General features: G+C 40.8%; 1 protein-coding gene across 1 annotated transcript in view; it reads left to right on the top strand.

Annotated features, from left to right (window-relative positions):
- The first annotated feature begins 12,829 nt into the window (after positions 1–12,829).
- LOC136778166 (dynein axonemal heavy chain 1-like) overlaps positions 12,830–26,729 on the top strand; it is a 69,703-nt gene continuing 55,803 nt past the window's right edge. The window contains exons 1-23 of the mRNA XM_066734776.1: positions 12,830–13,453; positions 13,623–13,918; positions 14,003–16,206; positions 16,574–16,906; positions 18,555–18,684; positions 18,761–18,931; positions 19,435–19,782; positions 19,862–20,077; positions 20,182–20,441; positions 20,592–21,063; positions 21,147–21,471; positions 21,552–21,683; positions 21,779–22,099; positions 22,202–22,379; positions 22,453–22,585; positions 22,767–23,312; positions 23,548–23,780; positions 23,940–24,182; positions 24,306–24,419; positions 24,487–24,742; positions 24,835–24,997; positions 25,536–25,646; positions 26,156–26,247. Coding sequence (XP_066590873.1) covers positions 16,013–16,206; positions 16,574–16,906; positions 18,555–18,684; positions 18,761–18,931; positions 19,435–19,782; positions 19,862–20,077; positions 20,182–20,441; positions 20,592–21,063; positions 21,147–21,471; positions 21,552–21,683; positions 21,779–22,099; positions 22,202–22,379; positions 22,453–22,585; positions 22,767–23,312; positions 23,548–23,780; positions 23,940–24,182; positions 24,306–24,419; positions 24,487–24,742; positions 24,835–24,997; positions 25,536–25,646; positions 26,156–26,247 — 4,971 coding nt within the window. The 5' untranslated portion in view covers positions 12,830–13,453; positions 13,623–13,918; positions 14,003–16,012. The remainder of the gene's footprint in view (positions 13,454–13,622; positions 13,919–14,002; positions 16,207–16,573; positions 16,907–18,554; positions 18,685–18,760; positions 18,932–19,434; positions 19,783–19,861; positions 20,078–20,181; positions 20,442–20,591; positions 21,064–21,146; positions 21,472–21,551; positions 21,684–21,778; positions 22,100–22,201; positions 22,380–22,452; positions 22,586–22,766; positions 23,313–23,547; positions 23,781–23,939; positions 24,183–24,305; positions 24,420–24,486; positions 24,743–24,834; positions 24,998–25,535; positions 25,647–26,155; positions 26,248–26,729) is intronic.

Below are 26,729 nucleotides of genomic sequence, written 5' to 3'. Positions count from 1 at the left end.
CTAAACCCTCCGCCACGAGCTCTTGAAAAATCTCACTCATACTAATGTAAAAATTAGTGCAAATCAGCCAATAAAATTTAATTTGTTGTTTAGAGGGCAAGTATCGATTATACTTTTCGCTTTATTCCTTCCGCGCGAGCCACGATCGATTCGTTGTTGTCGGAGACACTTGGACCATTGGGGTTGTTGGTTCGCGTCTCGTTCAACTTGATCGAGCATCCCTCCTAAGCGAGAAGCAAGCAAAAATACTACCAGTTTTACTGGTTCTGTATAAATATATATATATATAAACGAAACGCGTTGAGAGTTCAGACTTGTGCGTTCTACCACGAGGACCAACCAGAGGTGTTTTTTTAATGAACCATCCTGCATAGATTGCCACGAATCACCACACTGCAGACCACAGCAGCCTTGTCGGAGCAACAAAGCTAAATTGCAAGAGAATCACTGAGGGACCAACTAATAGAGGGATCGCGTTTATAGGAAGGAACCTTATCTAGCTGATAATAACCAATGCTACTTGTCGAGAGGGAACGCGTCTAAAAACTATTATCCAGATAATCGAGCGAATGGATGAGGCTGGCGCCGCCAAACCCTATAAAACTAACGCTGTACCACGCTTTCGATCATATGTACTATATATACAGCCTTGATACATCCGTTCAAATGGTTTAATTAAGAAGATCCAGTTTACACTAGAGATCGTAAAAACTCGATAAAAAGTTTTGGTGTTTCTTTTAGACTACTTCTATTCTCAGGATCACTTTTGGATCATCCAGGGAGAATGGGGAAGGTTTATTCGAAGACGGAGTTGAGTTTTGTTGTCAAAAGTGTTAGGAAAAGCTTTTATGGATCGTCGAATGAAGGGAACAGTGGTTGGCTGGTCGAGGATTTGGCGCTTGGATCTTTAATAACACGAAACATCCAAAGGATATCCCAAGTACATCGGTAGAACGTTCTTAGAATGTTCGTGCTATTGTCGGGACTATGGTTCACAGAGAGTAATAGTTTAAGGGTGGGGGTAATATGGTCCTATTCATGCTGCTTTACATAGCACAATTGCAGTTTCCCCATTAAATCTATTTCTGTCAGATAATTTTTTTATTCTCAGCGTTATTATTTTTGGCTAATCGAGCATATGGGTTCTTACGGGGTCGAACTTGGTTATTAAAAGAAGCAGCAGCGGGGTTTAGGGATTGCTGAATGAAGGGAGCAGAGCGATTGGGAGCTGAAGGATTTGGCGCCAGGATATTACGCTTCATAGGGAGTGATATATATATATATAGGGGAGACGGGGGTAAAACGGTACCCTTAAGGATAAAGGCTTATATTTAGGTTATTATTAAAAAAAATTGAAAATAAAACGACTTTGATTTAATATAAACCTTATTTAAAGTGGTGACACAAAATTAAATAATTATTTTTATTTTTGATCAATCAAATCTTAATTTGAAAAAAACATAACAATTTACGGTTTTACCCCGACCCATGGGTAAAATAGGGTACTCCACGGATTCAAATTGGATAAAAAAAATTGATACAGACTTAGCATGTATTACATGAGAAATTACGTAAATCTTCAATTTTCTAGTCAGTTCATCCTTCATGAGCCCATTTTACATTTTTTGTGCACTGTACCCATCCTTCTGGTAATTTTGTTAATGCGCATATTTCTTTACAATAAATACATTTATTAGGGGAAACCCAGGTAAAATAGGGTACCAGGGTAAAACAAGAATTCATTAATATAACAAAAATTATATTCCTGATTCAGTAATTAATGAAGGTATGAGGTCCGATTTTACCTCGTACGGTTTTGCCCCTTAACCATACAAAGTGTATTTAAATATTATATACACACATATATATCGTATGTAAATTAAAAATACGACTAACGAAATTATAGTTAAAAATATTACAAAATTAAGTGACTTAAGTGAAAATATATATTTACTCTATTAGTCCAGATTTTGTACTGAACACTTGGAAATTATCGGAAACTTTTAAGAATTATGTGCAGAAATGAAAAATAAAGCGTTTTGAAAGTAATCAAGCGCCAATGTTTACAAATTTTTGCTCACAAATATCTTTAAGTAGCACCATTACATACCTTCATTAATGACTGAATCAGAAATGTAGTTTATGTTATATTAATGGGTCCTTGTTTTACCCCGGTACCCTGTTTTATCCGGGTTTGCCCTATATATAGATAGGGGTAGTATATATATATATATATATATATAGTCCATTCCATATACTGCTGTACATGGTACAGGATGAACATCTCGCGATAAAAATTATTTTCACCAGATAATTTCAATTCTCGGACTGAAAAATAACATTTATTTAGTTGTCGAAAAAACGTTTATCCGAATAATCGCCTAATGCACAAGAATCTGCTTTTACCAAATATAACTAATAAGCGAATTATAGGAAGTATAATCAATTCATATTTAATCCGCTTAATTAAATTCAAAGAATATGAATCAAAAATTAAAATTTCATGTTCCTGTAGAAATAAATTATATTGATTAAAATCAAGCGTTTCGTTCGTCAGCGCAGCATTATTTTTGGATAATTGAGAGAGGGTGGTTGTTCGTTGGAGGGTGTAGAGGGTCGAGTTTGGATGTTGAAAGAAGCAAGCAGAGCGAGGGGTTGAGGGATTGTTGAATGAAGGGGGAACAAGGAAGGATTGGGAGGTCGAGAGTTTGGCGCCAGGATGTTATGGTTCATAGGGGGTGTATGGGGCTAAGTGGTGGTGTGGGGGTAGTCCTTTCCATGCTGTACATAACAGCAGCATCTCGTTGCAGGATTACGCGGAAGTTTGGATCGATGGCTGATGGCGCCTTGGAGGCGGCCAAAGCTTCGGTCACGTCGTCTCCTTGCCGACGACGACGACGTTCCACCACCACCACCACCTTTTCTCTCAGTTTGTTTATCCACCAGCTCTCCTCCTATAGCATCTCCCCATTAAACACGCCAAGCCTACTCCCCTATTCTACGGAATCACCCACGGAGAGCCAACTCTCCCCCCCCCCCCCCCCACCGCTGATCCTCCACGCCAAATTGCACCCTCTCCCCTCCCCAACCCCTCAAAAGAATAAGCGAGGTTCGACGACGCATCGCACGATATCTCTTCGTTCTCTCCCGAATGGAGCCGAATCTGTGCTCGCGCGCGTCCTGATAAAACTAATTGTTTTTCTCAGCAACTATAGATCCACCCTTAGCACCCATTCCTTCTTCCATTTATGCCACCGACACACTCCAACTTATTCCTTTCTTTCTCTCTCGAGATCGAAAGGTCCATTAATCAACCACGACAAATCGTTCACCCTCCATCGCGCGTTCTTCAACCATTTTTTTCTCATTTCCTGCCTCTCTTTTTGCTTTAACCATCGAATTAACCAAGTTTCAGGGATTTATACTGGTTTCTTCTCGACCGATTCAAACATGTTCAAGGACGATCTTCCTTCGACTGCTTCGTTTATATTTACCCCCACCCTTCACTCTATCCTTCCAGAACTTACTTTTCTTGTCCGATTTGCTCGCAGCTTCATTAATCTACTTGTATTTCACGATCCTTCTACCACGAAACTCCTCTCACACAGCAGAGCCAAACTTTCGACTGGAACTCGAATGGAAGAAAAAGCATGCTTCGTTCCGTGGAAAAACTCGCCTCGACTTCGCAAAGAGACGTTGACGCAGGGATAGGAGGAGGGGGGGGGGGGAGGACGAAATTCTTTAATGTAAAATCTGAGAAAATATCTGGTCCTCGAGGAGAATACGAGCCGAGTCACGAGCTGCTTTGCCTGTTTTCTTAATCGACCTCGAGTTATCGCGCAAACACGCGAAAAGTCAGCTAGAAATTGCGCGACGACTCGACCAGAAAGCGGATCGGAGAAAACTCGAGTATTTCTGGTATATATAAAGAGGAGAAGAAAGAAAATGGAGAGAAAATTAAACGTCTCTCTTCGACGAGTACGTTAAAAATTAATTCACCCAAAATTTATTACCTTAATTGATAAATAACGAAGAAGGTTTCGCCTAAGCAGTCATTTTATTGGAACGAAACTTTAGGAATACATCGAACTTTCATTACGTTTCATTGTAAAGAAGTCCGGTCGTGCTGATTGAGTTTATTGCAAATACGACGACGCGAGTCGTTTCAGCTTATATATATATATATATATATACAGGCCTTTGCGAATCCTTGAACGAGACCTTCATCTACAGCTTGTATCGCATTACCTATATGATCATATCATTTATATAAAAATAAATGCATATACAATTAATTTTAATAAACTAATTCACAACTCAAATATTTCCCTTGATACAAAATCACATCCTCTCTTGATCAAACTGATAAATTTGCTTCCATTTGTTTTTGAATTTATATAAAAAAAAGTTCAATTGCGTGCATATCAACTATTTATATACATATAGCTATGATCGTACCATTATCAAACGCTAAGGAAGTAGCTGGTTTGAGAGGTCGTTGGGGAGAAGCTATAGGAAAGAAGAGGAGAGAGAACTCGATGAAAATGGGAGAGATTGCGCGAAATAAGAGTGAAGGACCGATCGAGTTGAAGCGGGGGGCGAGCCGGATGAGAGGGACCATGCGACGTTACGGAAATGACCTTGAGGTCAGGGGGTCCAGCAAGGTCGTCGGTGCATCGAAGCAGGTCGCTCGCTCGTCACTTTGCTGTCACCGCGCGCGCGCGCGCGCACGATAACGATAAATTATAAAGGCGTCCTGTGTGCTGCTGGTTGGTTCTCCCTCAACTATATAAACTGCGCATGGCAGCTTGTTCGTTGTTATCTCATAGCCGGAGCTGCTGACGCTTTCTGATCAGAAAAGGAAAATCTTTTCCGTGAAAAGTAGGGCCGCCCCGTTTACCGGAAGTCGTTGCTCGTCGCGCACCAAAGCATTCCGCGCTGCTTCTCCATTATACAGCTAGCGTTTTCTCCTCGCAATTTACAATGCACCAAACAGCTACTCGCGCGAACAACTCTGTTAGTTGGTTTGTATTTTGAAAATAATTCACCTCTTTTTTGCATAAAAAAGAAAAATATCGGATAACGAGATTATTGAAAATTTCTCACATGCAATTTTACACGAGTGCCTCGACGTTTAATCGGGAGCTCTCGATCCTTCGAAAAATGAAATTAAATAGCTATTATTAAAGCTGATTGCTCGTATCGTTGACAACCGATAAGCGTTCCCTGAAAATTCCTATTAAGATATTTTATCGCTCGACGCGATGACGATAATGAGTTATCGTAATGAAAACAATTACAACTCGTCAAAGTTTGATAATTATAATTTTTTTCGCAGCTCGCCAGGCTGAAAGGACTACATACCGCGAATTTTTGTCATTCAGGATTTTGTAAGAAATGGCAAATCTCTGGCAAAGATCGGTGAAACGTTATATCGAGGAAAACGAGCCCTATAATTGTGCTGCAATTTAATTTTGTCTCCTTTCGACGCGTCGGTCTATATAAATACATGCGCGACACAGTATACACTCTATATACACATATATAGGTTGAGAGTGGCATCAACTTTGCGCGACCAATAGTGTCCGCGAAAGGCAAATATTGACTTAACCTTAATCGTGGACTATGCCATGAAAAGTTTGAAAAAGCTGCGACTCCCCAACAGAGCTCGCTCGCCAATATTGGTCCTGCATTTATTCTTATGAATTCCACCCTATCAAGTCGCTGCATCTCGCTCGTATGATCCTTGCTCGTGAAATTCCATTAAAAATACTCTCATCAATTACGACTTTAATAACAATTAAAACAAAAGAGTACTACGTAATCAAGTATTCCATAAAAGTTACGTCACTAATATTGAAGTTGGATGAAAAGTATCCATTAAAGTGGAAAAAAAGATTATTTCTAAACTATATATATATATAACTGGGGTACGACTATACAGTAAAAGCTAAAGTTTTACAGTAGAAAATATAGATACGAGCAGACGAGCCTGAGTATATTTTCGTCGCGATACCGTATTCAATAATGCACAAGTTTAACTCGAAAATCACACGATAATAAGCTGGCATACGTGGTATATGTGTGTTGAGCTAACTCTTAATTTATGACACGTGCTTCTGCTGCGTTGGAGAGGGGAGGGGGGATAGGGCTTACTGGGGGGCTGATTACATAAGAAATGTGAGCCTAAGCGCATAAAAGGTAATACTACTAATCGCCTGAACTCGTTAAAACCATACACGCGCTTATCCTTCCTGAATTATATAGAAAAAAAAAAAGTGCAAACGGTCAAAAGATACGCAGAATGTTTATCAGATTACAAAAGTGGATCGTGGCGGTAAGGTCTCGTTATATTCGTGAAATTCGAGAGTTACACGAGCCGTTAAAACCATGTTGCGAGTGTATAGCAATTTTCGTCCAGTATTTATGTGTGATACCTGGCAACTATTTATATCCGATCGAAAATCGGTAACACTTGTACGCGTTGCTTAATTATACGCTTTACTGGATCAGCGATAAATTTTCTACACGCTTCCAAATGCCCACTCGAGTTACGTTATTGGTGAAAAGTTTGACGGAACTTACCATAACACACCAACTAATTTATCTCTTGCATTATTAAAAGCAATCAAGTGTTGTTACAGCTTGACGAACTTTAGCTAAACTCATACTCCTCTCTCGACAGTGTGTATATATATACACTTGAAAATATAGAATCAATTGCAGAAATTGTCCGGTTAAAATGTAAGAAAGTACAATCTTTTATAAATAGTCGTCAATGCTATAAGAGTATTAAGGAATTTTTTCTACACGTGTGTGCTTGCATTTGAAAAGAGTCATTCGACCGGCGAATGATAACTCTAGTGTCAAGTATACGTATATATATAGCGCAAATAAAAATATTCAGAGTGTCTGGAGCATTTTTTGCAAGGTTTTGAGTAAGTGGGCGAAAAATGGAAACTTTCGAATTGGCCGCGCGCGCAGGTTTACGTTGTGGAGAGATATAGAAGAGGGGTGGGGATACGCGTGGTGGCCCCGAGCTGGGAGAGAGAACACGCGCTCGGCGCCACGCGATAGGAATATGGGAAGCAAGGCGAAGAGAGACTGACCTGCAAAAACACGTGACGGTCTCCTCGACATCGATGGAGATGGACGTATCGATGCTGGAGTACTTGAGTACCTTCCTATTTCCCAGGCCAAACATCGGCTGGAGATGGTCGTCGGTCGGATGGACCGACGCGACGTGGATAAAGCGGGCAGGCAGGCAGGCAGGCACAGGCAGAGACGCGAGAGCAGGCGGGAGTGGTGAGAGTTGGGGGGGGGGGGGAGGGAGGGGGTAGACTAGTTTAGAGAGAAGAAAAAGGGTGCCTCTGGTGGTGGAGGCGAGGAACGATTTGATTCCGATGAATCGGACTCTCCACGAGGCAGCAACGGAACGGAGACTGACATTCTCGTTCCCCGAGCATTCGCCAGGTACCACCACTACCAGCCTTATCGGCGGCCACCACCACGGAAGAAAGAGAAGGAGGGAGGAACGGCGTGGCTTCGGTCCGACAGAGACAAACAAGCGGAACAAGCAGAAACGCAGCGTCGAGAACGCGCTCGGCGTTACACACTCTCCTCCTTCCTTTCCTACCGACGAGAGAAACTCCTCCGTGTAAGTGCACGCACGCAACAAGTCCTCCGACCCCCCCCCCCTCCCCCCTAAAACGCAGAAACCCAGAGCGCAGATCCACGAAAAATAAAATTGCCCGAGACGGAGGACGCGCGCTGAAAAATATCCATGCGCCATAACGTAACGCCCAAAATTCCAACGCTGACTGTGCGCGTTGATTTATGCCCCGAGCTCTCCAAGGTGTGTGTGTATGTGTGTGCGTGTGCGCGTCTGCGAAATCGCCAAGCTTCGAAATATTCGAGGAAACATAAAAGGTGTTTACAATGTAAAGAATAAGAAGTCGCGCGCGAGTGTAAACAGGTCGATAAGAATTTGTTCGATGCTTCAAGTTTCCTTCGCAATGTACCAATGTCACGCTTGAAAGCTTGATGCGTGCTTTTTTTTAATGATGCTGTCGTTTTAATATGCTGTTTCACGGGAGGACGCAGAGGCTAGGTTTGTTTAAGGTCTATTCAAACACGTGCGCGATCGCCATTGGCCGGCAAAGTCGCGTTACACATTGTACTCGTTTTATAATCTGATAGTTTTAGCAGTGAAACTTTAAGCTTGGAATATATTTAAGGGCGATTCACAATGTACGAAAAAACTTTATAACTCTATTACCGAACGTCAACGTTATTTAAAAATATGAAATAATATTTTCCAAATATTAAATTTCGCTCGAACCACGTGTGTCTATTTAAAATACACCGAATATGAAAATTAATAATACAATTTGATATTAGTATCGAGTAACTTTCCCGACGTGGTCGAAAATACGAATAAAATTGAGGATTAAACACAAGCGCGATAAAAAACTGGAAAGAGTAGAATAACCGGTTTTATTTGTAGAATTTAAAGTAGGTTTGACGGAACTGATGAAACGCAGCGCGACACATTGACGTTAAGTATAGTGTGAACGGACCTTTACCGAGCATCAGGGTAAAAGTGAAACCGAAAGACGCGCACGCAGCAGTAAGGGAGCTTTATGGTTTAAAAACGAGCATTCCTTTATCATGTCCATCTCTTCTTTTATGCAAAATCGCTTTGTTGCTAAAAAATCTTCGTTTTTCAGTCCAACAGAATTAAGTTATAGAGAGGAGGGGTAGTGAGAGGGGGTGCAGAAGCCGTCGACGAAACCCAACAAGCTGACTCTTTACGAATACACCGCGCGATGCAACGGCCTTGCTCGCACGCGCAATTTGTCCGTTCCAGAAGAGTTTGGCGTTTTTATCGCGCGAAACGTCTCGTTAGAAAACTTGCTACCCCCTTTGGCCCGGCCGGCGCTAATGGACTGTGCACCAAAACCTCATTGGTCGGCGCGAATCTCCCACAAGAAGATCAAAAGTTACTTAGAGTCGCAAGCTTTTCCGCGCTTGTTTTTCGACCAGATGTGCGAGGTCCGATAAATGAACAAAGTGACGCAAGTGCATCCGAGCTGTAAAACGCGCGCTTCTATATGGACTCGTGCAGTTAGAAATTTACGTAAACCGAGAGAGACGGGCTTCGCAATTCACGTGTCAAGGTTCTCCAGGCTCTTCGATGCCTATTACACAATTATATCGAGCGAATCTGAGAAAATAAACTGGATGAATCACAAGTTGTCTGGAGGGATGAAACTTCCCCTTGCGGATCACGTGGTACAGAGACTCCAAAAAAATCCGCTTTAGAGTCTAAATTGGCTGCTCCTCTTCATCTGCCAACTGTTGTTGCGATACGATTTATCGACCAAATGGATTTTTTATTGTCGAGATATATATATATATATTTTTTTTTAATTAAAATTATCCTGCGACTATGTACATCAGCTGTTGATCAATATTATGTTAGAAAATATCCCAAGTGTATAAGAAACGAAGATGACGAATCGATGGACGAAACTTTTTCGGATCGAGTGGTACCACTCGATCCGAAAAATTAGTTGGTAAAAATAAAGCGGTAATCGCAGCTGCGATAAGATTTATCAATGAAACGGACTTCTTTTCGTCTCGACGTTATTTATTATGAAGCAAATTTATTCTAATCGTAATCAGTTATCATTATTACGAAGGAGACATTTTGCAAGCGTAAGGGACGAAACTCGTTTCTTTTTCGGATCGCGTGCTATCGAATAATGCCAATCGTCCAAAAAATTGGTCCATAAAATTAAAGTGGTGATCGAATAAGTGCAGCTGTGATAAGATTTATCAATGAAATGGACTTTTGTCGTCTCGACACAATTTGTTTTGAAACAAGCTTATCCTAATCGTAACCAGTTATCAATATTATGAAGAAAAACATTTAACAAGAAATGAGACCAAGACAACCGATCACACAAGGGACGAAACATTTTTTTCATCTCTAGCTGTACCAACATTCCAGAAAGTTAGTTCAAACAATGAGAGTAGTGATCGAGTAACTGTGACGATCGTTATAAGATTTATCAACAAAACCAAATTTGTCACAACTTGGACAAAATTTATCCAGTTATCGGAACCTCCGCACTTGATCAATATTATGAGAACAAAAAATCCAAGTGTAAAAGGAACGAAGATAATCCAAGTATGACGCTTCTTCGTCGTCTCAAGTATTATCAATGAAGAAAAAAATTGAACAAGTGATCGAGTAAGTACTGCTGTGTGATAAGATTGATAGAATAGCAAATTTTTTATATCCTTTGTACGATCTATCAGGCTATCCAAACCACCATAGTCGATCAATATTAGCGAGGAAAAAAGTTGCCAGTGCAAAAGAGACGGAGATAATCAATGAACGGACGAACATTTTTTCCCATCTCGTATATGTTATCAATGGTCGAAAAAATGAGTGGATGAAACGAAAGCAGCGATCGAGTAACTGCGGCTGTGTGATAAGATTTATCAATAAAATGGGATTATTTGTAACGCTTGGATAGAATCTATCGGGCGATCGAAACCACTCGGAGTCGATGAATATTATGTATAAAAAAATTGCAAGTGTTTTAGGGACGCGAATCCCAGGTGGACGACGAGCGTTGGGAAAGGAGGGGAGGGGGTACTCGAACGACCAACGGAACCATCAATTACGTCATTGGCGAGTGAGCATCGGGAGGGAAATTTGCGGGAGCTCGACTCGCGCACCGAATTATCCGCGATTAGAGGCCGGATTAAAGCGGCTAATACCGCCGCGGAACATTATTGGCAGCTGTCACGCTTGGATATCTGGCCATTGCAAGTTTTGCGAGCGAATCGTGGCTACGCGAGTGACAGCGAATTTCGTCCGTTTCCAAACACGAAATACTCTCGTCGAGCCCAAAGGAATAATCATTAAAGCCACGCGAAAGCCATATCTATTCTCGTGCAGCAGCTCTACTTTCTTCGAGAATGCCTTTATTCCGAGTTGAGAAACAACAACAACAGCGTAACAACGACGAGATGGCGTAGGCGCGTTACGCTCTTGCGTCATCTCAGCAACATCCAAGATTTGGCTTATCGCAGAAATCGATTATTTTCGCATGGACGTATATCGCAGAAAAATCCTGTGACATTTATATTTATTTCTTCGCGAAGCATTTCTGCGAAAAAGCCGAACGATATTACCGTGAAAAATGGCTGAAGAATAACGAGGACGCGGTGAATGTCAAGTAAATGCGACGTTTCTGTTTTTTTTTTCTTTCATTTTTTTCCCTTTGCGTATTTACAAGGAAAGAATGTTTTATTGTATATTTACTATACGGTAGATCAGTCGTATTTTACATGGGGAAATATCTAGCCTGGAATGTGAAGAAGAAAGGTTTTAGGAAAAAAAAAAAAAAAAAAAAAAAGAGTCCGTTGAAAAAGTTTACAATTGATTTTTCTTATGAAACCAAAGCTTGACGAAGGGACAAAAAGTAAATCTTGGAATACACGTTTGTTATTTTCCAGTTGATACGTCGGACGGACGTTTCTAAAGAGAATATAATAATAAGTTAGAAAAGCTGGCGAGGAGCAAAAGAAACTGTACGAGTCTGCAATGTTGTCGGGATATGTATATATCATGATAACAAACGATAAGCATATTTATTCAGAAAGCGTACGAAATGCACTTAAAATTCATTGTCTGGTTATCAAGAAGATAGCGTAGGCTTATCGCCTCAAAGGAATAAAGATATACAAGCTTCGACGAAAATTTACTTTTTATCCATTTTACATATTAAATTATTAACTATGGAGCAAGCCGGTTTAACACTGGCTTTCAAAAATAACTTTTATAACGCATAAGCAAGGGCTTTACCGAGCAAAATATGCTAAACTTATTATTTCAAATTCATGAGATAAATAAGTATATGTGTGCGAGAGGACCAGCATTTTTACGTGCTGTTTGAGAAAACACGGTTATAGGGATGATTTTCCCAAGTGGGAATTTTTGGTCGAGCACACACACGGCAACTTTTCCAGACAGTAGAAAAAAGGCTGAAATTTTTATTGGAATAACGTAGCCAGTGTTTATTTGCGTACACGGGAGAATCGCTTTTTTTTTATTTTGGTGGAGAGATAAGAGAGAACTAATGTCGAGTTTCGTTTAAACTCGTCCAAGTAGAATTTAGGCTTGAGCTATGATTTTAGCAAAGGCGCAGAATACGAGAGAGCATGATTCACAGAGGAAACCAATCACATCGCGAAAGAGTCGCGTGAGTCATCGCGCGCGCGCTACGCGGTTTCGAGCCAACGGACGACGACCACACCGGTTGCTCACTTTACGTGTATACCTCGGCGTGTTGTACGGGCACGGGCACAGTTAGGGAAGCGGGGTGGGGAGTCTCTCTCTCTCTCTCTGTAAGTGGCCCGAGAGCGCATTATGCCCACTGGCCAGTCACCGTACCATTGTCTTACTTGTCTTTCGCTTTATAATCCAACCAGAAATCTCAGGAAACCTTGGAAATGACTTTTTCCTCTCCCAACAATCTTACGCTCTGTTATCTTTATTCCTTTGCCTCTGTCTTTCACGAGGAATCACCAGAACTTTTGTCACTCAATTCCTGAAACTAGTACACACCATAGTTAGAATTCTATCATTATCAACGATGATTAAAAGTATCAAAGCATCTCTCTCTCTCTCTCTCTCTCTCTCTCTCTCTCTCTCTCACGCATTGCTGTTTACATTGATCAGTAGGATGATAAGACGAAATGCTGTGTGACTTTTGCCGAGGTAACTAGAGAGGAGCACGTACCTGCGTGGCTATGATTATTTCCACATTTTCCACCATGTATATTATTATTTCCTTTTCCTTCCTTCCTTCCTTCTCTCATTCATCCAATGCTATATTTCCTCCACTCTTATTTCTTACCTCGTGTCTTTGCGTAGTCGTGTATCGTACAGATAAAGAAGCGGTATAAATACAATGACTAGTGCTTTCCAAGCATCGCCTTTAACGCTTTTTCGTCAGAAAATTTCAATTAAACTTGCGTGAAATTATGCGATACTGCGTATAGCTCGATGGTATTCTGAATTTAATATATGTATATATATATATGTGTGTGTGTGTGTGTGTATAGCTATATATTGAGAAGAGCGAATGACTGTAGCAGTGCAGTAATAGGAAGTTATTCGGCGAGAAATTTTGGTGAGCTGCCAAAGGCTTTAATAGAGAAATAAAAAGTTGATTTTGGACGAATATTTTGGATACTCTTTGAGTACATAAGCTTTTGCTGCGGCTACTGATGCAAACGAATATGCACGTTTATTAAGCTAAAATTTGCATGACGTAACGTCGTTAATCCTGCACTAAGCTAGATTCGCGATAAAATCGGATATGAGCGAAAATGCCCCTAATCCACTGCTTATCGTATAATCGACGTTTATGTAAGTTTTCCAGATAAACAATTGCACACACCCACGGGCAATAATCGAATTATTGTAAGACGTTCACTGACGTAGACCGTATGACTCACGATACTGCACCATCTTACGAAATCGCAAGGATTATTCGACAATTTTCTAAAGTTATAGTAAGACTATTGTTTTTGTACAGTGGTAGAAGAGTGCAAGCAACAAAGAAAAGCAGCGAAAGATGATCCCTAAATCGATAACGAGAAGAGAAGCTAAAGTGTCTAAACCATAAAACGTTAGACCAGGAATCCTAAGGAGTGCACACTGCAGTGATGGAGAGTTGGTTTTTTTTTTTAGGCCGGTAAGAGAATATAGCTAACAACGTTTTCTAGGAACAAAGGAAGGTTGGACAGAGGGGAAAATATTGTGGTTTGCGAAGGAGATTGAGGGTCTAGAGAGGAGGCATGTGGAAATTATTGTGTCAAGCTTGACGGTGAGGTTAGTTGGCATTGTAGGAAGAAGGCTAACCTCTCTGGCACGGCATGAATTATACTTTCGAAAATATTTAATTTGCCGGTCAAGGTGCGCGTACAAGACTTACCCCATAAACCAATCCACGGTATCGCGGAGATACTCGGGTAACCTATCCAGCTTGGATGATTTTTGGATGGATCACCGTCGAGGAAAGTAGCGTGAGCCGAGAAAACAAAATAAATTCTCTCTTTCTCTCTCTCTCTCTCTCTCTCTCTCTCTCTCTCTGTCTCTTTCTCTTTCTCTTTCCCCCCTCTGTCTCACTCGCTCACACGCACATACACACTCTCTCTCTCTCTCTCTCTCTCTCTCTCTCTCTCACACTCTCTCTCGCTCTATCTTTCTTTCCGACTTTCTCGTTCCCTCGCTCTTCACTGGCACCAGCAGCAATAGTGGCGCACGTTCCCCGATTTCGTGAAATCTAACATGGCGAGGTTCTATTGTCACCTGTTCCCGACATGCCTCGCTTGCCGTCGAAATTCGACCGATAAACCCGAGCGCTTTTGCTTTTCCACTTTGCTCGATATCAGTGGCGACGATAATCAATGGGCGAGGCACTCTCCCACGAATCCCTAGTCAGTTTCCAGATCCAACAATGTTTTTTCACTGCTTTTCACCCACTCTACACTCTACTCTCCGGTCGAGGAAAGTGTCCGCACGACGCACAGCTGATCATCTAACATCATTTCGTCGCTCGCTTGCTCGCGCATCCCCGTTTGACCGTTTTGCCGTTCCGCGATTCCGTTTCGCTACTCACCTGTAGAGGGTAGTACGCGACGCACGCGTCAGCTGCCATTTTCTATCCACTTTTACCCGTTGGTAACGCATATTCCTGCATTTCCAACCTCGAATGTTTACCTACCACCGCTAATCATCAATCCTTCTTGATTATAATTACTCAGATTCTTTCGTATTTATAATCAGATTTTCTCGCAAAAAAGAACTTCCAATAAGCTTATTGAAAGATTTATTAAAAAAATGATAGCAAAATTACCAAAAGTTAAAGTCGAAGCTAACTTCACACTTGTCAAAAGTCGGTATTGAAGATTATAGATGGAATAATAATTTGAATTCTCGTAATATACCTTCAGAACAAGAAAAAATTGGACCTATAAGAAGCCCTAAGGTCAAGTTTTCTTCTTCACCAGTTGTTAAAATTTACAATTGTGATAAGTTTTGAATAGCGTTCTAAATTACTCTATTGAATTTAAAGCTTTATCGAACAAAAAATTTTATCAAGTAGATGAATTTACCAATAGATGGAAAACCGGCGTTAAAGCACCATTATTATATCGTTGTTATTTTGTAAATTTACGAGTAAATTTCACGTCTCTTAATGCATATTAATCATTAGATAATATACTCGATTTACCGAAGTATGTTAAATTACTTTTATATCCATGCACTGCAGAAATGACGGGTAACATATGTTACAATTGCAAATCGGTGTGTTACAATTGAAACCTACGTGGTGTCAAATTTAACAAATTGCACATGGTGCAATATTGGTCGCTTGCCATCCGAGTAATTAAAATATCACTCGCGCGTGAATAAAAATAAATTTGTATTCTAGACGTATACAGTCGGTATGACGATTTTTTTTATAAATTTTTAGCATCAATAGGAGCTCGAAAAAAATGAAACTTTCATTTTGTTACAATTGATTCCGGTCTCACCCATATTCTTTTATGCAATTATTAATAATAACAGCAGGCATGTTACAAGTTGACACATTTATCGTAACATCCTGTATGTATGCGTTAAAAATTTGAAAATGATTGAAACACGCTTTGAAACATGGAATGTCGACACATATTAATTTAATCCCATACGTTTCAATTACATTTAATTGCAGCTTTTAGTTTTATTATATTTTCATATCTGCTTGAAATAGGATTTTCGTAATAATAATAAGCATCGGATAATGCATATTTTTCTTATTCCAGTGAGAAGTTTGCCGAGTATCGAGCAGCCTGCTAAATCCATGTTACATTTGCATTATTACGTGTTGTGGGAACTGGCAGCTACCTTCAGCCTCATCAGCGAAGCGTAGACGTAGTAATGGAGAGGCTAAAATGGATTTACAAAAATTTAAGGATCGAGGACGTTTTAGCAAAGGAAGGAATATCCACGCAAGATTTATTACCCCCTGATGTTTTATTATCGTTTTGCTCTCAAGAAGAAAAATACGGCCTTAAGAGTAAAGCTCATTTCCTACCTCTGGAGCTATTCGATGACGAAGAGTTCGATTGCAGGTACCATAATAGCTGCAGTTTCTTGTAACGCTAAAATCTCGCTGATCAAAATTCGCATCTCTTTTATTATTCGGACATTTACTGTGCAAAAACGTATCAATAATTTATCTCGCAAACTTTATTAATGTTATTTTCCGCAAAGGAAAAATCTATATCTAACCAAAGTTATTATTAAGCAATTGAGAGAGAAAAAATTGGAATTAAACGTGATAATTATTTTATATGCAATAATCTATGCGAGTCTAACACGACGAGATTTATCATTATTATTACAAGCTTAAGATTTAATAGGGATTACTAGGGTGTTGGGGGTGCGGGTGCAAATGGGCGATATGAAATTTGCTTAATGTGGTTTTTATTTGCGCAGAACGGAGAATGATTGGCTGAACTTAGCCGAGATAGACGGCGGCGCGAGGCACCCTCTGCCAGCTTCGGTTTTTGTCGAGAAGAGTCCCGAAGCGAGGCAGAAATTGGAAAGCAACCTTGATAAACTGGATCACTTATATTACTGGTGTTCGGCCGATGTAACGGCTTATGATAAACATCAAAATCTCTGGACTGTTTTTACCCTGGACAAGAGCAAAAAAACCTATTTCCTACCACGAATATATATTCGCTTTTTAGAGGAGGATCCGAGAATTTTTGCCAAGAGATTGGCCGCTGCGATCGAGAAACGAAGAGCCACCGAGGCGAATCTCAGGTTATCGCAACAATAATAATCTATATCAAATTTCGTTAAGTTGCGTGAAGAAGAAGGGAAGAAAAATAATTTCATTAACAAGCTCGCACATCCCTCACGTTTATCCTATATATATATATATATATATATATATTAGGGTGTCCGTTAAAAAGGCATTATTTTTGTTTGTTTGTTAACCATATCTAACTTGGTGTAGAATCAGATAAAAATGAGGTTTGCAAGAGTCTAGCCGATTTAGGTACTAACAACTCGTGCCACCGTAGGATTGAAGTTAAAAACGGAATTTCGCAAAGAAAAATGATATTTTGTGACTATTTTGCATTTCATTTTTTCATTCTTCAAACATTGCAAATGAAGATGTAGCTTTAGTTAGTTTAAGGGTCTCTGAATATGGATCCATAGTGAAATTTATATTTTGACTTGTTAAAACCTTTATTTTTCGTATTAATATTTCTTAAAATAACGATTTGCAATAAAAATTCATTATAACCGTATCTTGAATAATTTCTCTCTCATTGTCTCAGTATCCCCGCTCCTCTTCGTTCTGTAACATTTCTGAATATGATAAGATTATGTAAACATTTGTTTGAATTTCTAGTAACACGCGTTTCATGGGTTAATGCTGTTAAAAAACATTGATTTATCATGACAAATCCTTTTATTCCTGTATCTTCTAGAATCCCTATCTGTTTCTCTCTTTCTCTTTCCATTACTTCGAAATGATTAGTTTTTAAGTTAAAAGTAGAGGTTTTAACCTCTACCTTAAGAATATATTGAATGAATGTTTAATTTCTCAAAATTTAAATATTTTTGCTAATGAACTCTTATGTATATCTAGATAGAAGTTTTGGTAATATTAATATGTTATATAAGAAGATATATTAATATTACCAAAGCTTCTATCTAGATATACATAAGAGTTCATTAGCAAAAATATTTAAATTTTGAGAAATTAAACATTCATTCAATATATTCTTAAGGTAGAGGTTAAAACCTCTACTTTTAACTTAAAAACTAATCATTTCGAAGTAATGGAAAGAGAAAGAGAGAAACAGATAGGGATTCTAGAAGATACAGGAATAAAAGGATTTGTCATGATAAATCAATGTTTTTTAACAGCATTAACCCATGAAACGCGTGTTACTAGAAATTCAAACAAATGTTTACATAATCTTATCATATTCAGAAATGTTACAGAACGAAGAGGGGCGGGGATACCGAGACAATGAGAGAGAAATTATTCAAGATACGGCTATAATGAATTTTTATTGCAAATAGTTATTTTAAGAAATATTAATACGAAAAATAAAGGTTTTAACAAGTCAAAATATAAATTTCACTATGGATCCATATTCAGAGACCCTTAAACTAACTAAAGCTACATCTTCATTTGCAATGTTTGAAGAATGAAAAAATGAAATGCAAAATAGTCACAAAATATCATTTTTCTTTGCGAAATTCCGTTTTTAACTTCAATCCTACGGTGGCACGAGTTGTTAGTACCTAAATCGGCTAGACTCTTGCAAACCTCATTTTTATCTGATTCTACACCAAGTTAGATATAGTTAACAAACAAACAAAAATAATGCTTTTTTAACGGGCACCCTAATATATATATATATATATATATATATATATATATATATAGGTACCATTTTTACTTGGACTGCGCAAAGCTGGACGATGTACCTTCCTATACGATCGAGGTTGAGGATGCGATCGAAGCTTTGTGCTGTGGTCGAGGCTCCTCCAAATTGAATCCGAGTCACGTGAGAGAGGTAAGCGAATATTTTCTCAAATTACGTCGAGATGCCGAAGAGTGTTCGATCAACGAGACTGCTGAAATGTTTGCAGTTGATCGAAGAGGCTAGCTTGGATTATCGTAGGACGATGTGTGACCTCATGTGGCGAAAACTGATCAAACAACGACCGGGTATATTTCATTTCGTTGAACCGACACCCCAGGAGGTTTCCACGCTCGAAACACGGATGGAAAAAGTTATCCCTCGTATGCCCGATTTCCAAGTAATTCTCAATTATATTCGATTGTTTGAAAAATCTGGACATTTAGCATATATATTACGATCGATCTACGATGGGCCACAGTCGATTCACGTGAGCGATAATTTGATCGGTAAGGGGATCGAGACTTTGTTGCGCGAAAGCTCCACCAGCGATGGATTAAACTTTAACTCAACGATTCAATCTGATAAAACGAACGACGAAATTATAACGAAAATTTCCAACGAGTTGCTTACACCGCGAAACAAAAATCCTTTAATTTTTAAAATACATCTTTCTTTGATTATAGTGTCACAGTTGACTAAACGCTTACTTTGACAATTTCCTTGCAAATTGATCGAAAGGATAAGGTCTGTCACGGTTTAATCGAAGAAATTAGTATTTAATTGGACCAGTTATTTATGAAAACCTATATAGTAACGCATTTAATTTGCGCCACTCATCAAATAAAGCTTACTCGAATCAAAGAATTTTGTTCTCACTGTATATACAAATGAACTTTTCAGGATATCAAAACTCATCTGCATTGGCTGACTCTGTACGTTCTGCCAGAGGTGCACGAAGCGATGATGAAAATTGTCGACGAGTGCATCAAAGTGTCGGGATTGAATTTGTTCACGACGAATTACGGAAAATCTTCTACGCTCAAAGAATTTGACTCTCTGCAAAATCAATCTACGATGTCGACGGTGAAGTACCTGAAGCAAAGTTGGTTGGACAAAATCGCTCAATCGACCAGACTGCACTTGAGGGACTTGGGAAAAGGCTGGTTCGATCTCGAACAGAAGAATTCTGAAATTTACGACGTGATGAAGCTGAAACGTTTCATGAATCTCGTCCTCTTTCGAATGCAGGTTCTCTCGCATTCCCAAATTGATAATAATGTTCTATAGCTGCGTATGGATAAATATTTGAAGGTACAATTCGATTTAGCACGCGCTTCGATGTCTCGTTGAAAATTCCATTGCTCTATACACCAGTATGCTGGAGGAGCCATCGCTGTGCACGATGAACGTTGCCAAGGAATTTATGTGGGGTGAGAATCTGGTCGATTCGCAGTTTCTCGCAGCAACAGGTCCAGTATTCAATATAGACCTTGCAATGACCGATCAGGGAGCCTATTATGCCACCGACCTGGAGGCTTTCTTGGTAGAAATATTATTGCAATAATTAAAAATCTTCGTTAATTTTAATATATGCTTTTTAAACCCCTCCCCCCCCCTCTCTCTCTCTCTCCCTCTCTTTTTCCGTAGGACTCAATAATATTCCTGTACGACAACGCGTTGACCATGTGCCATCAGATCAAGCAGGTCCACCCATCTCTACTGACCCACTTGAAATTTCCAGCGGACCTGTGCCTGAGTTCGGTGGGTCTGATGGAGGAACACGTTTGCAGGGCGAGGGATCGCCTGAGAAATGCATACGAGAAAGCCATTATTCCATTGAAAGCTTACGCGTTCGAATACATGAGACACTTGAACCTTTTCACACTCGATATCGATGGACACGTCAAGTATGCTTCTATTTTATCATTGGCGAGCTCTTAGCGCTATCAGCAGCAGAGACACTGACCAATCGATCCATGTTGCTCGATCTACCACTCACCATCGTCACGATTCAATTCTGACGAATTACCTGCAACCCGCTTATTGTTCGATTTCAGCCAATTTCAAGACGAGGAAGAATATTCTGCTGCGGACATTAAGAAGGAAATATCGTTCCAGCTGCGAATGAAAGCGAGTCTCGAGGTGACGCTGCCCGAGAGTATCTGCATCGGTGCATTTTGCGTAAATGTTCAGCCGTTGAAGGAGTTCCTAGTGAAGAAACGGGACGATTGTGCGAAGAAATTGCTGATAATTTTCACTGAGAGGTGTCGCGCCACTTTGGACGAGATCATGGCCGAGTACGGGGGAATAATTGGACGTTTGAAGGAGGAGCCCCGGAGTATAGAGCATCTGTTCGAGCAACGCGAATGGATGGAGACTATACCACTGACCGTCAAGCAAACGGATTCTCGAATGCAGAAACTGAAGATCGAGTACGAGATCCTCGACCACTTTTGGTGGAACTTGTCGGATGAGGATTTTAAAGACAAATGGACGGCCATTGGACATCCCCGTCAAATACAATTACTAGCAAGCCAATTTCTATTAATTGCACCATATTTATCCTCACTAAGCTGAAATATTTAAGGTGTCTAATGGATATCGTATGTCAGATTACAGAGACCAACGAGAATATGGAGGAGTACCAGGAAAAGTTTCACAAGTTCCAGCTGCAAGACGAAGTGGCCTTGCTGGAAAAGATTGAAACTTTGATCGGTAATACGTCGAGTATGGCACTGCAAAGGGATATGTCGAAAGTTCACGAGATAGCGATCGATGCGAGGAGAATATGGAAGACAATGTTGGAATGTCAGGAGCAGGGTTTGCTCCTGAACGAGAGGCAGAAACTATTTGGTATGCCGGTGGTTCCGTTCGAGAATTTGACCAAGCTGAAGAAGGAGCTGGAACCGTACAAAAACTTGTGGATAACCGCTGCTGGTAGGGAGGGGCAAATTGCAAATTCGACGAAGCACGATGTAGAACCGTAGAGTGTAGAATCGTCTCTCTGGCTTTATTAGATTGGCTCAAGTGGTACGAGATTTGGACGGAGAATCCACTGGTGAGCATAGATGCTCGTCAAATCGACGAGATGATTACCGAGATGCACAAGACGATGTCTCGTTGCGCGAGGATTTTCGAGGAAGCCCCAGGTACGTAAGGGTTTCCGAAGTAAGTATAAAAGGCGTACGTCACAGTGTTGAAGCAAGCAACCAGATGAGTTCCTTTCGCATGGCTCCTATCGAAGAGGTGGCTTCCATAGCCATTGCCACGAGGGATCAAATCGAAGCCTTTAAGCCGTACGCGGCAATAATACAAGCTCTTCGAAATCCTGGAATAAAGCCTCGACACTTTGAGGAACTCAGTGCAATCACTGGAATACAAATGGCGCTCACCCCTTCCCTGACCTTCAAGAACCTTATCCTACTGGGTATCATGGACTTTGACGAAGTCGTGAACAGAACTGCCGACGGTGCTGCCAAGGAATATTCGATCGAGGAAACTCTGGATAAGATGATGTCGGAATGGGACTCTGTCAACATGGAGGTTCACTCGTACAAGGAGACCGGTACGTTATACCTCGTTCAACGCTAACTCTGAGCGACGAATGGTCGAGGAACGCGAGCATTTCTCAATTTGAAATTGTCTTTACGCCCTCCTGTTTGCGCAGGAACGTACATAATGAAGATTTCCGATGAGATCATGATCATGCTGGATGATCACGTTCTGCACACGCAGCAGATTAATCTCAGTCCATTCAAGGCCGTCTTCGAGGACAGAATCACGGATTGGGAGAGAAAATTGAATCTAACGCAGGAAGTTATCTCGCTTTGGGTGGAGGCACAAAAGTAAGACCAACGACGCTCGAACGAGGAGCTCTCCTTGCATGCTGGATAATCCGCTTGAAACTCGTCTATTCAGACAGTGGATGTACTTGGAGCCGATATTTAGCGCCGAGGACGTGAGTCGACAATTGCCCGTGGAGACGCGAAAGTTCGGTACAATGGAGAGGAATTGGAGGCGAATAATGAAAGATGCGGTGGAGAATCCGAAAGTATGCAATATTTCATTCCACGGTCGAAACGTAGCTCTCTCCCAGGAGCGAGAGTCGCCAAGGAAATGGCAATTTATTTCGCAGACCCTAAATATAATGCTGGGTGGTGGTACGGGGGACACGTGCCACCGAAACTTGAACTATCAATCAAGCCATTGTTCCCTTTTATATATGTGTATAGGTGATAACTACATGCTCCGATAGAACACTGCTGGATTCACTGAGGGAGTGCCTCAACCTCCTCGCCGTTGTTCAAAAGGGGTTGAGTGACTTTTTGGAGACAAAGCGACTGATATTCCCACGATTCTTCTTCCTCAGCGACGACGAGTTGCTGGAGATCATCGCACAGTCCAAGAAGGTTCAAGCCGTGCAGCCGTACTTGAAGAAATGTTTCGAGAACATGAAGGAGCTGAAATTCGAGGAGGATCTGCGAATCACAAAGATGTATTCCGCGGAATACGAGGAGGTGGTGTTGGAGCCCTCGGTCTATCCCGAGGGGAACGTCGAGAATTGGCTATTGCTGGTCGAGAGTGCCATGCGCACCACTCTCAGGGAACATTTGGCCAAGTCTCTGCGAGTGGTCGAGACTACGCCGAGAAAGGATTGGGTGTACATGTGGCCTGGCCAGGTGGTTCTGGCCGCGGGTCAAACCTACTGGACTGCTCACGTGGAAGATGCTATCGCCAACGATACACTCCACAAATACCATCGTCTCATGCTCTCCCACGTGCGTACCTCGTCTTATCTCGCAACTACACCACGATTATTCTCCGATAACACGCTGCCAATTAATCCCAGTCTTCGAAAAACCGCAAATATATATCTTTCAATTAGCAATATCGCCTCATGTATATCCAACCTTTGCCAACTTCTTCAGATAGAAAAACAACCAGATTTTCCAATCGAGTGTGTCGCGATAAGGCAATCTCTTCCCTACCATCAATTTCTTTACACGTCCGTAGATGGACACCCTGAGAGAACTGATGCGAGGCCGCCAAACCGAGGTTCAAAGGTTGATGCTGGAGGCCGTGATCACGATAGAGGTGCACGCGAGGGACGTTCTTCAGAAATTGATCGACGAGAAGGTCCGAAGTGTCAAGGACTTTGACTGGATCTCTCAGTTGCGTTATTACTGGATCTCCACCCCCGATCAGGATCTCAAGATTCGCGCGGTTAACGCCGAGTTTCCCTATGGGTGGGTCTCGTTACAATTGCAAACGTTCCCTCGTATTTTCCAATCATGTGCAATTTCGACAGGAATTAATTTCACTCTGACAATAATATTAAATATATATTATCCGTGCACTATTCCTAAATATAATTGGTAATTGGAGTATCGTTGATTTAATATCAGATACGAGTATCTTGGCAACAACGGGAGGCTGGTCATTACTCCCCTGACGGATCGATGTTACCTCACGCTGACGGGTGCTCTACATCTCAAGTTTGGCGGAGCACCATCGGGCCCGGCTGGTACAGGAAAAACCGAGACCACCAAAGATCTGGCCAAGGCCTTCGCCATTCAGTGCGTTGTGTTTAATTGCTCGGATCAACTGGATTACCTCTCCATGGGGAAGTTTTTCAAAGGATTGGCCAGGTATCCATATACACGTATATATATATATATATATATATAACGTTAGTCTTTCCAAAGAGAGAACTCTATAAGGAGGAAAAGCATGCACACGTGTAGAGAAATAACGAATGAGAGATTTTACAGCGCAGGTGCCTGGGCCTGTTTCGACGAGTTTAACCGAATCGACATTGAAGTCTTGTCGGTGGTGGCACAACAGATCATGGTGATCCAGAGGGCCCAACAAATGAGAGCCACTGTGTAAGAGTTCCTGCAGTATAATCATTAAAATAGAAAAGAAGATTTGCTAGGACCTTGATACTTTCAGGCTTCTCTTCGAAGGCACCGAATTGTCCTTGAAGGCTTCCTGCGCAGTATTCATTACGATGAATCCTGGATACGCCGGAAGAACCGAGCTGCCGGACAATCTCAAAGCTCTGTTTCGGCCCGTAGCCATGATGGTACCTGACTACGCACTTATTGCAGAGATCTCTCTGTTTTCCTATGGCTTCACCGAGGCTAGAAAGCTCGCTGGAAAAATAACCACCACGTTCAAATTGAGTTCCGAGCAACTAAGCAGCCAGGTCAGACACGTTCCATGATCCATGCAACGATCGAGCCAAAAGTTTTTCCCTGTACGTTGTAAATATCTTAAAAGGTTTTTAAACCCCCGTAGGACCACTACGATTTCGGTATGAGGGCGGTAAAAAGCGTTATAGCTGCCGCTGGTAACTTGAAAAGGAGCCAACAAGACCTCGAAGAGGAGCAAATTTGCATGCGAGCGCTCAGGGACGTAAACGTGCCCAAGTTCCTTAAGGACGATTTAATATTGTTTAACGGTACGTTACTCCTTTATTCCTCTGCAATATTCACTGCAAACAATGTTTTTATGCAAATAGCCTTCGCGTTTTAATAACTTACCGCATATTGAATCTAACTTTCTTCCTCGCGCCAACGTAAAACCTTCTAAATTCGGCGTTATTTGAAATTCAAATCTATATACGTATTTCCGGTGTGTGCATCGACCATCAGGAGTTTCATCTTTGTTCTACGGTAAATAATAAATAACTCGTGGCTTATTCACGGAACACGACTAGTCGAGCTTCTAATACAACTTCAATATAGCGATCCTTACGTGCTATGAATGAGGTCGACGTGATGAGTATCGTAGCATAACAAACAGACCAACTGTAATGTTTCTGCAGTCCTCTGCATGTATAATCAACTTGCGATTCATTTTTCGAAAACTTTTCCCAACAAACAGATGTTTGCCATGTTCTCAGTGCTTTTGTTTCTCTTCGACGCTACTAATGCGCAATGCGATGATTAATTATATAGTATATATACTGACGAGAATTTGCTTGTTTTATTTAATAGGTATCGTGTCTGACCTATTCCCCAATCTGATAGAGCGTCCACCAAATTATGGAATTCTGGAGCACGCGATTCGAAAGACGATCGGTGAAAAGAGTTTGGAAGAATTGGATGGTAACAGTCGCAAGAATTTTAGTCCAACTATTTAAGTAAATCTGATAAGATCTTTGGAGTGACATCGAAGGACACTTTCTTCTCGTGAGATGATTGCTCGAGGGATTATCTTGTTTGGTTTAAATAAGAATGAGACGTTTCAAAGAGTCGGTATATCTTGCGAGGAAATGGCTGAGGAATGTATTTGATATTTTCGATGATAATGGTGGTATATCAGCTTTCGGAAGAGGTGATTTTCCGGAGTAGTATAAGATTTCATGCACACGACCCCACGTGTGCCTCTGGTATGCCATATACGATCACTTAGCCGGGATCGATATGTGTACATACAAGGATAGTTTATCATTGGTTATAACGGTCAAACAGAACAAGTTCTTTTACTCCACTATAAACGATCATAATTTTGATTCCAAATCACCGTTTCATTAGCTTGTTTTTCTTATTATTTAACTTTTCCACAGATTTTTTAATGTGAATTATAAAAACGTTAAATTTTACGCTGGTTTCAGATTTCGTAAAGAAAATAATCCAGCTATACGAAACGACGGTGGTACGACATGGACTGATGCTAATTGGACCAACTGGATCGGGTAAAACGAAGGTATGTATGCAATATCGAATTTCCTTTTTCACCTCCTCTTTGAATCATATCCTTTCATCAACATCAAACGCTCAATGCCATTAGGCCTTTGGAGCTTAAAATATATAGACAAACGGGTTTACCATGGATTTAGCAGAACTGCGGATAAAATTGCCTTGGTTTTATCATTGGCCCATCGTCATTCAATTTCTCACTCATTAAACATACAGCTTTGATTTATAATCAAGTAAATAAATAACGTTCCTGGCGAATCGATTAAGCTCCAGTAGTAAATCTAGTAAAAGCTTATTAAAATTGCAATTTAATGAACATTTGCGAAAAAGATTGATGCGTTTTTCGTGAGGCCCTGCTAAACAATTCCTTCGCACCGTTAATTAATCGTAAAACTACGAGGAGGGATCGTGTTGTAATTTGCGGCGCAATTATAGAAGGGTATGTTAAGCTTACAGTTCAACCAAATGAGATTGAACCTACCAGGAACT

This window comes from Prorops nasuta, unplaced genomic scaffold (assembly GCF_024137725.1).
Source record: "Prorops nasuta isolate Cenicafe-Biocafe unplaced genomic scaffold, Cenicafe_Pnas_1.2 PNAS00013, whole genome shotgun sequence".
Taxonomy (NCBI): domain Eukaryota; kingdom Metazoa; phylum Arthropoda; class Insecta; order Hymenoptera; family Bethylidae; genus Prorops; species Prorops nasuta.
This window is presented reverse-complemented; position numbering and strand designations above follow the sequence as displayed.